General features: G+C 37.4%; 1 protein-coding gene across 3 annotated transcripts in view; it reads left to right on the top strand.

The window, feature by feature from the left end:
- CFAP36 (cilia and flagella associated protein 36) overlaps positions 1-12,446 on the top strand; it is a 30,504-nt gene extending 18,058 nt beyond the window's left edge. For 2 of the 3 annotated variants that reach the window (XM_081795283.1, XM_078444494.2), the window contains 6 exons: positions 3,660-3,747; positions 5,748-5,799; positions 7,580-7,679; positions 11,245-11,384; positions 11,579-11,740; positions 12,280-12,446. In XM_081795283.1, coding sequence (XP_081651409.1) covers positions 3,660-3,747; positions 5,748-5,799; positions 7,580-7,679; positions 11,245-11,384; positions 11,579-11,740; positions 12,280-12,381 — 644 coding nt within the window. In that variant the 3' untranslated portion in view covers positions 12,382-12,446. The remainder of the gene's footprint in view (positions 1-3,659; positions 3,748-5,747; positions 5,800-7,579; positions 7,680-11,244; positions 11,385-11,578; positions 11,741-12,279) is intronic. The other variant, XM_078444496.2, reaches the window with a different exon arrangement.
- The last annotated feature ends 373 nt before the right edge of the window (positions 12,447-12,819 follow it).

Genomic DNA, 12,819 nt, shown 5'->3' with positions numbered 1-12,819 from the left:
TGATTCTATTATGGTCTTAAGTGTAGCTGCTTTGTATAAATTTATTTCAAGTTTGAAAATCTGTGGCTGACTTAAGAGATCCAAGAATGTAATCTTCCTGATCAGAGTGTATTTGCCATCTCAAAGAAAGCAGACTAGAATCTAATTTAATGATGCTTTAGGTCTCAGAGAGCTTGATTTTTCTTCCTAGCCATTTTGTTTATGAAATTCAGTATTTTTGAGTGGTTACAGTTATAGTTACTGTTGAGAGAAGGGGACTTCTCTTTTCCTTCTGGCTTATCATTGTTAGGACCTTTGTGAGAGACGGTGGCTCTCCAGAGTTAGTGAGCTTTGGAAGTATTTGGAGGGTTGTTGAAACCATATGGCTGTCTCCCATTTCTGATTCAGTAGGTCTGGGGTGGGGTTGAATACTTTGCATTTTTAACAAGTTTCCAGGTGATGCTAAAACTTTTGGTCTTGGGACCAAACTGAGAACTGTTTCAGGGAAATGGGCAGGTATGATTGCACTACCATCAGGTGGAAAGGAAAACAGAATTCAAAGCCCCAGTAACCCTCTTTTAGTTTTATCTGTTCTCTGACTCTCTTGCCTAATCTCAGTTTCTCTCTAGCTTTTCCTGCTTTTATTCCCTCTTTGTGTATTTGAATTACATTTGACATTTTGACCTAAAACATCTGAGTTTCTAACCATACTTATTATTGTACTATGTCCTTTTCAATCCAGACTCTTATCTCCTTTCAGATTTCTGGCTCTAATAACCTGACCTTGATACCTATATGTTCCTTTGTTCAATGGACCACACTGATATTCTTGACCATGCCTATATATTCTTCTTTGGCAGCAGGACCTTTTTGTAAAAATTGTTTCTTGAACATGTGAGGACTATAGTTCCGTTGTACTATTTGCTTTTAAAGATCTGGAACACGCAACAAGAGGTTTCTGTTGTTGCAGGGCAAACATTGGAGTGTTGCAGGGCCCCTTGTGGATTGTCCTCTTGTTAGTCTGATGTGAGTAGAGACTATTTCTTAGAGTCAACCACCACCATAACTATCCTGTAAGATTCTAGGATGCTTTTCACAGCGGTGAAAGAGGTGATGTCTGTGGGTAGGAGATAACACCACCCTAACCCTGAACTACACATGACATTGTGCTGTGACTTTGATGTAAAGAAACTTAGAAAACAGTCTCTTTCTTTGTCTTTGTACCATGGTTTTCTTTATAAAATCCTTTTCTCTGAATGTTCCTGAAATTATGCTTTATTCTGACCTATTGGATAGAGAATGGTCATAATTATTTTATGTTAGTTAAAATTTTGGGGGGGGCTCGATTTTGATAAAAGAGATAGTGAACTTGATATTGGCACTCTGTAGTTTCCAGTTTGAATTTAACTGGAAACTCATTTAGATTTAATATAAAGAAAGGGAACAAGTACATTGGCTGGATGCCTCAGGCTGCCATTAGCAGGAAGCCTCAGTGAAAATGTCTTAATCAATAAGAAATTATCATCTCACAGGACAAGAAGTCCAGAAAAAGGAGGAAAGGAAGATGGTCCATGTTAGCTAAGTTAAGGACTCAGTGATATTATCAAGAATGCTGACGCTTTCCATCTTTATACTCTGCTATTCTCAGGATCTTCTCTCATAATTGTACTCTGACTGCATTGAATAAGACTCAGCAACATCTCATGAAGAAAAGGGGTGTTTCTTCCTGTGCATCTCTTTTTGTTAGCAAGACAACACTTGCATAGAAGCCTCCTAGGAATTTTCCCCTCAGGTCCTATTGGTCAGGATTTGGGTCACATGCCTTTCTTAAACCGTCTAGCAGGGGAAATGAGACTGTTATGATTGGCTTAAGTCACTCATGAATCACTCTGCTGTGGTGGGGTAGGGCTCAGCCTCTAAGTACTTGGCTACCTGCTAATTAAGCAAATCTGGCTTATGTTAGCAAGAGAGGATGAGACAATGATGCAGACTAATGCTGGTGTCAAACTACAGAGTGGGACTGTTTGCTTACTTTTAGGTAAAAACTAAGACTTAGTTTCTGCCATAGTATTTTTAATACTTGGATTTAAGAATGTTGCTTAGCTTAGATCCGGTAGCTAGTACCTTAGAGCAATGTTGATTGTACTAAAAACTGCAGATCATTTGAAAATTGTCTTTGTGGTAAGAAACATTCAAAGGCTGTTTGGATTCTTAGTTATATTTTATCAAAGAATTTTTGGAGAAATGCAAATCAGAGCATTATTTTGATGGCTTTGAAGTATTGCATACTACTGCATTATTCTTTCCTTAGTTCTTTAATTTTCCTTAGAAATATTATTAGAGAATACTAATTGTATATCTTTTGACTGAGCAAAAATGCATCGATGTGTTTTATCGACATCAGCTTTCTGGTTGTGACACTATACCATATTTTGCAAGATGTTACCATTGGGGGAAAACTGAAAAAAGGTGCATGCATAGCATTTCTCTGTATTATTTCTTAAAACTGCATGTGAATCTGCAATTATCTCAAAATAAAAAGTTTAATTAAAAATGTATTTAAACATCAAGGGGATTAGAATCATATAGCTACTTTAATTTAGAGCAGATCCAAAATCCCATAGTCATTTGTGAATAGAGAAAATGGAAGGTAAAAATTAAGAGACATGCTGCTGATGTTGCGGGAATATACTAATTATAGATATGAACACAACACTGATTACCAGTCTACCTGCTTATCAGGAAGATAAAGGTAATAAAGCAAATTCAACCAATTCTTTTTTTTTTTTTTTTTTTTTTTTTTTTAGAATTTTTTTTTTAACGTTTATTTATTTTTGAGACAGAGAGAGACAGAGCATGAACGGGGGAGGGTCAGAGAGAGGGAGACACAGAATCTGAAACAGGCTCCAGGCTCTGAGCTGTCAGCACAGAGCCCGACGCGGGACTTGAACTCATGGACCGCGAGATCATGACCTGAGCTGAAGTCGGCCGCTTAACCGACTGAGCCACCCAGGCGCCCCAAATTCAACCAATTCTTAAAATTACTTGCCATGAGTTATTATTTGCTTGGGCCAAAGTTGGTATTGCCCTGGCTTATAGTTATTGGCCCAATATCTAAATAGAAGCTCTGAGGGCAGAGATTGTTTTATTCATCTTTATATTGTCCCTGAGTGCTTAGCACTGTGCTTTTTCCCATGTAGTAAGCAGGGCTCTTTTCAGTAGCATTTGCTATAGTATGAATGAAGAGTATTAACATACTGTTTCAATTAAAGTATTTTATATTTTGTTTTGTAAACTCTTTTCACACTTAAGGGATACTTTTAAGAGCATAGTTTTATTATTAGGAGCTTAATGATTTCAGTGGTATATACTCAGTATGTGATTAGGGGTGGTGATAGTTTATATTAACTAATTTTAATTGCTATATTATGGTTATTTTTAATAGGTAATACAAATAATTACTAAGAGAATTTCTAGGTAAAATTGTGGGTTTTTTGGTGGGGCTGATTTTCTAAAACAAGAAAAAGTTAAAAAGACCATAATTAGATAATAGCTGAGAACATTTTTAAAACGAAAGATATGAATAAACTGATTTGTACTTCTTGGTGAGTTAGAGTAGTGAGAAATAAATGTTTTCAGTTGAGTTTATATTCTTTTGTGTGGTCTTTGGTTTTGAACAGGTGTATTACCTGACTGCTTAACAGATGGTTCTGATGTGGTCAGTGATCTTGAACAGGAAGAGATGAAAATCCTGAGGGAAGTTCTTAGGTATCCTTCTTTAATTATTTTTTGAATGAATCATTAGTAATATTGTGATATGATCTGTATATATGTTTTCTATCTCCAAAATATTATGAACTAGTAAAAATATCTATATTCTCTACTGAAAACCATAAAAATGATTTATCATTGTACTTGTTTATAACTATGCATAACTTTTTTTTAATTGACAGAAAAAATGATTTTCACATGCCTCATACTATATCAGGCCAAATGGGAGGGTCTTTTTCTCCTCTCATCATGGGAACAGGAAACTAGCCACCAGTGGGAAAAGTTGCAGTTGACCCATCCTGATGCCTGGAAAGGGGCGTAGTGGCCTGAGTAAGCAAGACATTCCATGGCTTCTGGACCTTGGTATTTGAGATGGCTCGTTCTAGGTGTCTAACAGTAGGAGGCTGGACATTCAGACTCCACAGGCCGAATAGCTGACTGGGCAGGTACCCTGCAAGGGAAAAGTAGACAGTGGGAAGTGCTCATCCCAGATGACTGTCTTGTGGGTCTCTTCCTTGCCCCAGTTACACGATTCTCTGCCAGATGCCTGGCATGGAGTGTGCAGCACACTAAAGGAGTAGTTCTTTTTCTCTTGGGTCTATTGTCTCTTAACCCCTCTGGGAGATTTGGAAGGGAGTGGCAATTGAAGCACCTAATTTTTAAATCTCCTTTGAGAATGTATAGGCTTAGGACACTTGTGGCCAATGTGTCCCCTACAGAATGGGGCCTTGTCCTTTGGGGGCCCTTCCTTTCTCTTCAGTCCTAACCACACACATGACTGTCTTATAACATCCTGTAGTTCCAGCCCTACCCACCTCGTTTCAACGTCAAAGCAGAAGGGAGGACAGGCAGGATGGTCAGTAGGAGAATGGGTCTAGTGAGGAACTATGGAAGAACCTCCATGACTTAGTGCTTATTTCCAGGGGATTTGAGTGGTTGTAGGGAGGGAGGCAGGTGTGCAGGTGAACCCAACCTCTTCTGGCCAGGTCGTACTTCCCACAGCAGGGGCAGATGGGAGCCTGAGAAAACACAGGATGCTTTGAGTTTATAGGTTTGAAGAGTTAAGGATATTGATAATAGGTTTAGAGGACTGGTAGTTTGACTTGTACTGGTTGCTTCTGTTGGTTGATTCATGGTCTGAAAATTGATCAGCATTGTACTTTTAGATTTTATTTTCTAAAAAGCCCTTAGGTTTTTGAGGGAGATGTACTACTATAGAGTAGTAGAGCTTAGTTATAAACACGTACGAGAGTTGACTTGGTTATTTCTCTAAATCAGGGGGCCTCAGTGAGCATTTTACAAAAGCTGATAGGGCTTTGGCATAATGATATCAGGAGAGCTTTGTGGTAACTCCCATGCCACTGGAAAAATTAGAATGGGGGGAGAGATGGATCTCATAATTTTATTTTTATTTTTTTTTATTTTTTTTTTATTTTTTTTTCCAACGTTTTTTATTTATTTTTGGGACAGAGAGAGACAGAGCATGAACGGGGGAGGGGCAGAGAGAGAGAGGGAGACACAGAATCGGAAACAGGCTCCAGGCTCCGAGCCATCAGCCCAGCGCCTGACGCGGGGCTCAGAGCCTGACGCGGGGCTCGAACTCACGGACCGTGAGATCGTGACCTGGCTGAAGTCGGACGCTTAACCGACTGCGCCACCCAGGCGCCCCGGATCTCATAATTTTAAAGTGAGAGATCAGATTTGCCATTCAAATTTGAGTTTGGGATTTCAAATCTGTAGATCTTTGTTCAGTTTGGGGCATTCACATTTCCAGAAGAAATGAGTAAACCCATATTTTATGTTACCATTTTATGCCGTGTATATTATGTCTTTCTCAGTTGACTAAGCTGCTTTAAGAAAAGCCTAATTATTTCCACCTTGGTTTCCAAGATTCCTTAAACACATTGTGAGCTTAGTTTAGAATGTTGTTTGTTGAATATTTGTTCTTTGACCAAAAAAGAAAATTTACTTTTCTACCTTATTTTTGTATATTTCAGAAAATCAAAAGAGGAATATGACCAGGAAGAAGAAAGGAAGAGAAAAAAGCAGGTGCCCACAGAGCATATTAGTATAGTAGAAGTATTTCATTGCTGTTATCTCGCTCTCTCTTTTTTTTTTTTTTTTAAAAGTAAACTCACCCAACATGGGGCTCGAACACTTTACCTCATGCTCAAGAGTCTCATGTTCTACCTACTGAGCCAGCCAGGTTTCTCTCATTGCTGTTATCTCTTAGGTTTATATGGCAAGGTTTTGCTGCTTATGTGGAACCACACAGTTCCTCAGAGTATCGTATTCTCTTGGCAATTCTAAGCATTTATATGTAACTTTATAACCATATTCACTTTATAACCCATCCAGCAACCTACCTTTTAAGTACCCAATAAACATTGAGATTATTAACTCCCCAAAACTGTAATATCATTCATATTTTGAGAGACTCCTTTAAAAATTTCCCTTAATTTTATGAATGGAGACAATTAAGAAAAATATTTTACTTTCCTGCTCTCTTTGATTCCTTTACTGTTTTGAAATAGCAGCTATAGTTACTCCTGAGGGTCTCCTGAAGATTTTAACATTATCAGCCTGCTGCAGAATGGTTTAGTAATTATATTTCCTGGCATACTGTTCTTCCATTAAGAACTATTTCTATAAAGTACCTAATCTTTCCTAAGGATAAATTAAACATGTATCTGGCTAAGGTGAAGGAAGCTAATATTTATTCTTTCCTCTTCCTTCTTCTAGCTGCTTCTCTTTCTACACTTGCCCAAATCTCTCTGAAGGGAAGGGGAAACCGAATATAAACTCTCTCTCAATCATTCAAAAGTCATTTTCCTTTTTTTCCTTCAATCACTATGACACATGCTTGTGTATCATGCATTGTCTTTGAAAAACCTTATTTCACTCCCAAGGTACCCAGTGAAGAGCAGGAGAAATAGAGATGTTTTAGGATTAAGAGGGATTTATTTATCTTTAAGTAAATCTCCGTTTAGTGAATGAACGTGCAATTCTTAGATATTAATATTTTTAATGTAAGAGTATAGAACAGAAATCAGTTCAAAACTGCTATTAGAAGACATTAGTATGAACACTTTGGTTTATAAGGAAACTATATTCGGCTTCTTGAATAATACTATGTTTTAGGTGTACATGTTTGGGTTTTTTAAAAACTTTTCTTACAGTTTTTATACGGAAATTTTGAAACACACAAAAGTGGAGCTGATAGTATAATAATGAATCTTCCTGTGTTCATTACCAGCATGTAGGGGCTTCTGTCATGAGCTTCCTAACAAGCTACATGTGATTAGATTTTACTGTTTTTAAGAAAAACAAATTATCAGTTGACTAAGTTCTTTCTAAGATTTAAATGATTTATTTGGTTTAAATATACTCTCCCATTTTAGAAATGGAAATGAACCAGTCGGTGGTTTCTTCAGGCATAACGTGGTAGTGCTATATAGATTATTTTAAGTGGAAAAGCACCTTGTAATTTAGTGAATTTATTTCTCTTAGAGTACTATTGGTGTCCTCATCAATGACATCAATGACTACTCAGGTCACATGAGTAGTAAGGGGTGAAGCCTGGATTTGAACCTAACTTCTTGCTAAGTCTGAAGTACTAAGCATCCTTGTTGGTTACTCTTAGCACTTCATGATTTGAAATGAGAATGTTTACCTCAAAAAGTAAAAGATGTAAAGTGCTGAAAACTTTGGAAAATCTCTTGTTCATTATCGATTTAGTAGACAATATTTAATGACATCTTTGGATAACTTAAGTAGTGAATTAGTCAAAATTAATCTAAAAATTTAATTGTGTTATGAATTCCTGAAGTTATCAGAGACTAAAACAGAAGAGCCTCCAGTGCATGCAAGTGAAACTGCAAAAATGAACTCCCAAGGGGATGGTGAACATTTTGCACACCCACCCGCAGGTAAGGTTGAAGTGTACTGAACTTTCTTTAATAATATGAATACATAAACATTATAAAGAGTGTGTTACTTTCTCGTGCATACTTAACCTTCAAAATGACTGAATGGCCATTGGTATTTACAATTCTCTTTTAATTTAGCTATAGAAGTTGCAGGTGGGAAACACTCAGCTGACAGAGTGTAGTCCCCAGATTTCTAAGTGAAGCCTGGCATCCAGGGGAGTGAGTCAAATTCCTTGAGGGAGACACCGGCCTTTGTGCCATGGCTACAGCATCCAACATATGTTCACATCACATCTGTTGTTTTCCTTGACCACGGTTATATAGTGTCTGTGAATTAGAAGTTGAACTTGGAAAGGTAATACTATTTTACTAATGAATTCAAGCATAACTAGAAAACAAGAAGTAGCCAGTTGATGCAGAGGTTTAGTCAGGAAATATCATTGAAACTAAAATTGATGAGAATCCTTGTGGGAAATGTTAGTGGATGAACTTGTTCACTGTACAGCAAATCTATTTTCACTATATTCTGATTTCTTTTATAAGAAAACAAGTAATTCTGAAACAGAAGTGGAGCCAAGAGCATGAATTCAGTTCATTTTATCTTACATTTCTATGGTTTTAAATAAATGTCCTTTTCTTATTTAAAAAAACCCACACAACTGTCGGGTAGATATTGTGATCCTTATTTTTCTGCTGTCTTATTATTACTGTGTTATAAGAAATTCAGGGAAGTTGAGTGACTTGTCCAAAATCACTGAGCACTTAAATGGTAAAACCGTAACTTACTTTGGTCTTCTGCCTCCAAATCTTGTGTTTATAATTGGGGTGCCTGGGTGGCTCAGTTGGTTAAGCATCGACTCTGGATTTCGGTTCAGGTCATGATCTCACTGTTTGTGGGTTCGAGCCCCAGTCAGGCCACATGCTGTCAGCGCAGAGCCTGCTTGGGATTCTCTCTTTCTCTCTCTCTTCCCCTTCCCCTGCTTGCACCTGCATGCACTCTCTCGTGCTCGCTCGCTCTCTCTCTCAAAATAAATAAACTTAAAAAAAAAGAACTTTTATAATTGAGATAGGATAGGTTTGATTTTTTACTCATTGATTTTACGGTACTCTTAGTTGATAAAACAATGAGGTATAGGAAACAGAAGCAAGTTGATGAAATTGCCTTGCTTCTTTATTCCTAGCAAATGGAATCATTTTTCTTTTTTCATATTCAGATTCTAGGTAGAAAAACTTCATTTGATTATATTTATGAAAGTACCTGCTTTAGATTTGTCTGAGTTCTTTTTTAATTTGTTGGCCTAAATTTAACTTTCTGTTTTATACAGACCTAAGTGCACACTGCTTCAGTCTTGTGTTTGACATAATTTGAATAAATTTGCTTTGTCTAGTTTTTTTGTTTTTAAAATTTTTTAACGTTTATTTTTGAGAGAGAGAGAGCGAACGCGCACAAGCGGGGGAGGGGCAGAGAGAGAGAGAGGGAGACAGGATCTGAAGCAGGTTCCAGGCTCTGAGCTGTCAGTACAGAGCCCAATGAGGGGCTTGAACTCACAAACTGTGAAATCACAACCTGAGCCAAGTTCCTATGCTTAACTGACTGAGCCACCCAGATGCCCCTCTAGTTCTTTATCTGTTAAAGTGAAGTTATAGAAAACTTAATCTCAAACTACATATAACTCAAGTATGCACATAAGTGCACAGAAAAAATGGCAGATAATTTCTAAAGTAATGATTTTAGTTTTGAAAAACTATTCTATTTTTAAAAAATGAGTATATCTGATATTCTGGGAAATCATTTTATGCAAAGTGATGGAAATCCATTTTGAAGACCTAATTTGGGAAGAATCAAAAAGCAGTTTGACTTCCTTTTTAATCCTTTTGTTCATGTGTTTCCTTGGTTCTTGCTAGAAATGGATAAGCATCTGTTCTCAGATAGATGCAAAGAGTTGCCAGAGATAAGATGATCTTTTAGCTTCTTGGTTTTCTGACGGTCTATTCCTAGAAATAGAGAAGCTAAGTATTTTGGTTTCAAGTACTTTCCTCTCTAGGTCTGAGTTAGAATATACAAGATGTTCATAACAAAGTCAAGGAAAGAACTATCCAGAGCAAGTACATGAGTTGAATATAAATGCTTATGTGTATGGGCGCTTGGATGGCTCAATCCATTAAGTGTCTGACTTTGGTTCAGGTCATTATCTTGTGGTTCCATGAGTTTGAGCCCCATATTGGGCTCTGTCAGCATGGAGCCCGCTTTGGATCTTCTGTCTCCCTCTCTCTGCCCTTCCCCTGCTCACGTGTGTGCGCTCTCTCAAAAATAAGTAAACATTAAAAAAAAAAAAAAAATAGATACTTATGTGCCTGGGATTCCCCCCTCCTCAGAATGAATGGAATTGTCCTTCTTCAGCTCTCTGCTTCCATATCTGGGGGCCAAGCGTAACTCCGTGTAAAGTCACTATTAGTAAGAATGGCATGTTTAACTCCTGTGAGCAAATCACGACTAATTTGTTGAAGTGGGTCTTTATTTCTAAGTTAGTTTTGTAGCTCCCTGTCTAGGTTGGTTGGAATGTTAGCTCCAGCCTCATCTCTTCTTTGGAGGCTTCCCTTATGTCCAAGAGCCTGAAGAGCTTTTCTTCTTCCAGCCTCCCTGGCCCTGCCAGCATTCCACTCACTCCATGCTAAAGCAGTGGTCCTTTGGCAAGTTTTTTGTTCATACAGAGACTTATTTCTGGTTTTACTGTGCTGCCATGATTTTCAAGCATTTTGAGACACATAGATCATGTTGTCCCATCTTGTTTTCACTGAGTCTTTTCTTCTCTCACTCTGCTGTCTTTCATGGTTCACATACTTACCCTGAAAATGTTTTGTCTTAAAAATCACCTTATCTTATAGTAACAAATTGCTCAGAAAAGCAATTAGCATTTTAATCGTCTTACTCTTAGCAGTCACCAAATAACTGGAAAATATTGAGTGCTCTCTTATCTCTCTTCTGAGTTCTACCTTAACTCTAAAATCTTTACATTTTATTAAAGAATTGGTAGGTTTGTAGTTCTCTTCAGTATGTATTACAAACAAAAAATGATGTTACTGGCATGTACTCTGCCAATACAAAAAGTTATAGCTTTAAGTTCATTGTTCTGAAAATAAAGGTTCACTTAACAGTTTTTACCTGCAAGCAAAAGTTTGACAACCAATTACATTACCAGGAAGGGATTTTAGTGTACTATTTATTTAGCTTATGTGTCAGCCTTGTATTACATTATAGTGGTAATTCTAATCTTTAGACAAGAATTATACTTCTTGTAGCTGTAGTACCAAACAGCAGGAGCTTGGTATTTGTTGAAATGTCATCATTCAAGAGAAAGAGTAGTTCTAGCTCTTTGAGGACAGAAACCATGTTTATTACTGTCACCAGGTATATGACACAATATAGGCACTGAATCAGTGTGTGTTGATTGGAAAATAAGAAAAAAGTCAGTGAGAAAAAAACACTAGCTCAATTTGGTGAACCTAGTCTCATACTGAATATTTCTTACAGTATTCTAATTGGTCTCTATCTAATTACTGCCAGAAGTTAAAATGCATTTTGCTAATCAGTCAGTACAACCTTTAGCAAGAAAGCTGGAAATGCTGCCTGAAACTTCCTCCTTCCCACAAAAAGGCCTGAAGATTCCTGGCTTAGAACATGCAAGCATTGAAGGACCAATAGCAGTAAGTAAAAAGCACTACTTTTTAAGAACTATGAGCAAAATGGCAAAGTACTAAGAACAAACAATGTAAACAGCCATACACTTGGCTTTTGTTATGATCTTGAACTCAATTTTGAGTTCAATAAGCCAGTGGCTATCTGTGCCACTTATTGTGTGGATTTGAATTTAAATGGCTCCTTCTCTTTTTTGACCCAGAATTTATCAACACTTGGAACGGAAGAGCTCAGGCAAGAGCTCAGGCAACGAGAGCGCTATCTCAAGCAGAAGCGAGATCAGTTGATGTCCATGAGAAAGGATATGAAGACTAAGCAGATACAAAACTCTGAGCAGAAGGGAAAACCTGCTGGGGAAGCAGAGGTATGGATGGCTTTACTGTGTCAAAATTTGCAAATCTGGAGGTGGAATTCTCAAAATCAGAGTGTGTGCAAGACAGTCCTGATAATGAATGTTGCTTGTAGTCCATCCATTCCTATTAACCTCCCTGCGAGTGTAGCACCTGCCAAGTTTTTTTCTACAGTGAAATCGCCATGATACGAACATTTTGTGAGGTTGAGGTGACAGCAATTTCATTATAAACATTTTTTTGTGTTTCTTTACTTGCCCTGCTGAGTGCTTAAAGATCAGCAGTCTGTTTCACCTAAGCCTTTGGAAATACTTTAATCACAAAGCAATACCGTGGCCACAAACTCCAAGAGATTTTCTTCTCTAAGAAGAGATTTTTGCCAAGAAGAGATTTAGGGAACCCAGTCCACATGTGGCTTTTTAAATTTCTACTTACTCAAAGTGCTCTTTGAGGCAGTATGTTGGGAATTCTAGACTAATGAACCCATCTTATACTATAGCCAATTTTTTCCTTTTATTTTCTTTTGTTTTTTTTTTGTTTTTTGTTTTTTAAGGAAATGACAGAGAAACCAGAAATGACAGCAGAGGAGAAGCAAACATTACTAAAGAGGAGATTGCTTGCAGAGAAACTTAAAGAAGAAGTTATTAATAAGTAATTTTAAAAGCAATTTAGCACAAGTTCAAATTTTCTTAAAAATAAATTATTTAATCCTTAAACTGAGCCTGTTAGTTTCAAATATTTGTTTGTAAATGAAAATATAAGCTCATTATTACTACTTTATTAAACTTTTGAGGTAAAGGGTGGTGGGGAGGGCAGCTACTTGAGCTGAGAGGGTATAGAAACTCAATTGCTAGCGCGTTTATTTACTCAAACTTGGCTACCTATTTGTGCTAAGCACTGTGCTGAGTGCCAGGGATACAGCAGTCAACTAGATTGTCAAGGCCCCTGCCTTCATGGGGCTAGCGAAGAAGGCCCAAAGAGCAAAGTGTTTAAAGGGAAAGGTGGTGTTCTAAGCAGGCTTGGCCAAGCCTCCTTGAGAAGGCAATGAATATTCAAGCTGATAGTAAGGCTGATTACAGGGAGAAATGTGAAG

Source organism: Panthera onca, chromosome A3, assembly GCF_046562875.1.
Source record: "Panthera onca isolate mPanOnc1 chromosome A3, mPanOnc1 haplotype 2, whole genome shotgun sequence".
Classification (NCBI taxonomy): Eukaryota; Metazoa; Chordata; class Mammalia; order Carnivora; family Felidae; genus Panthera; species Panthera onca.
The sequence above is the reverse complement of the archived record's forward strand: the minus strand, read 5'-3'. Positions and strand labels throughout refer to the sequence as shown.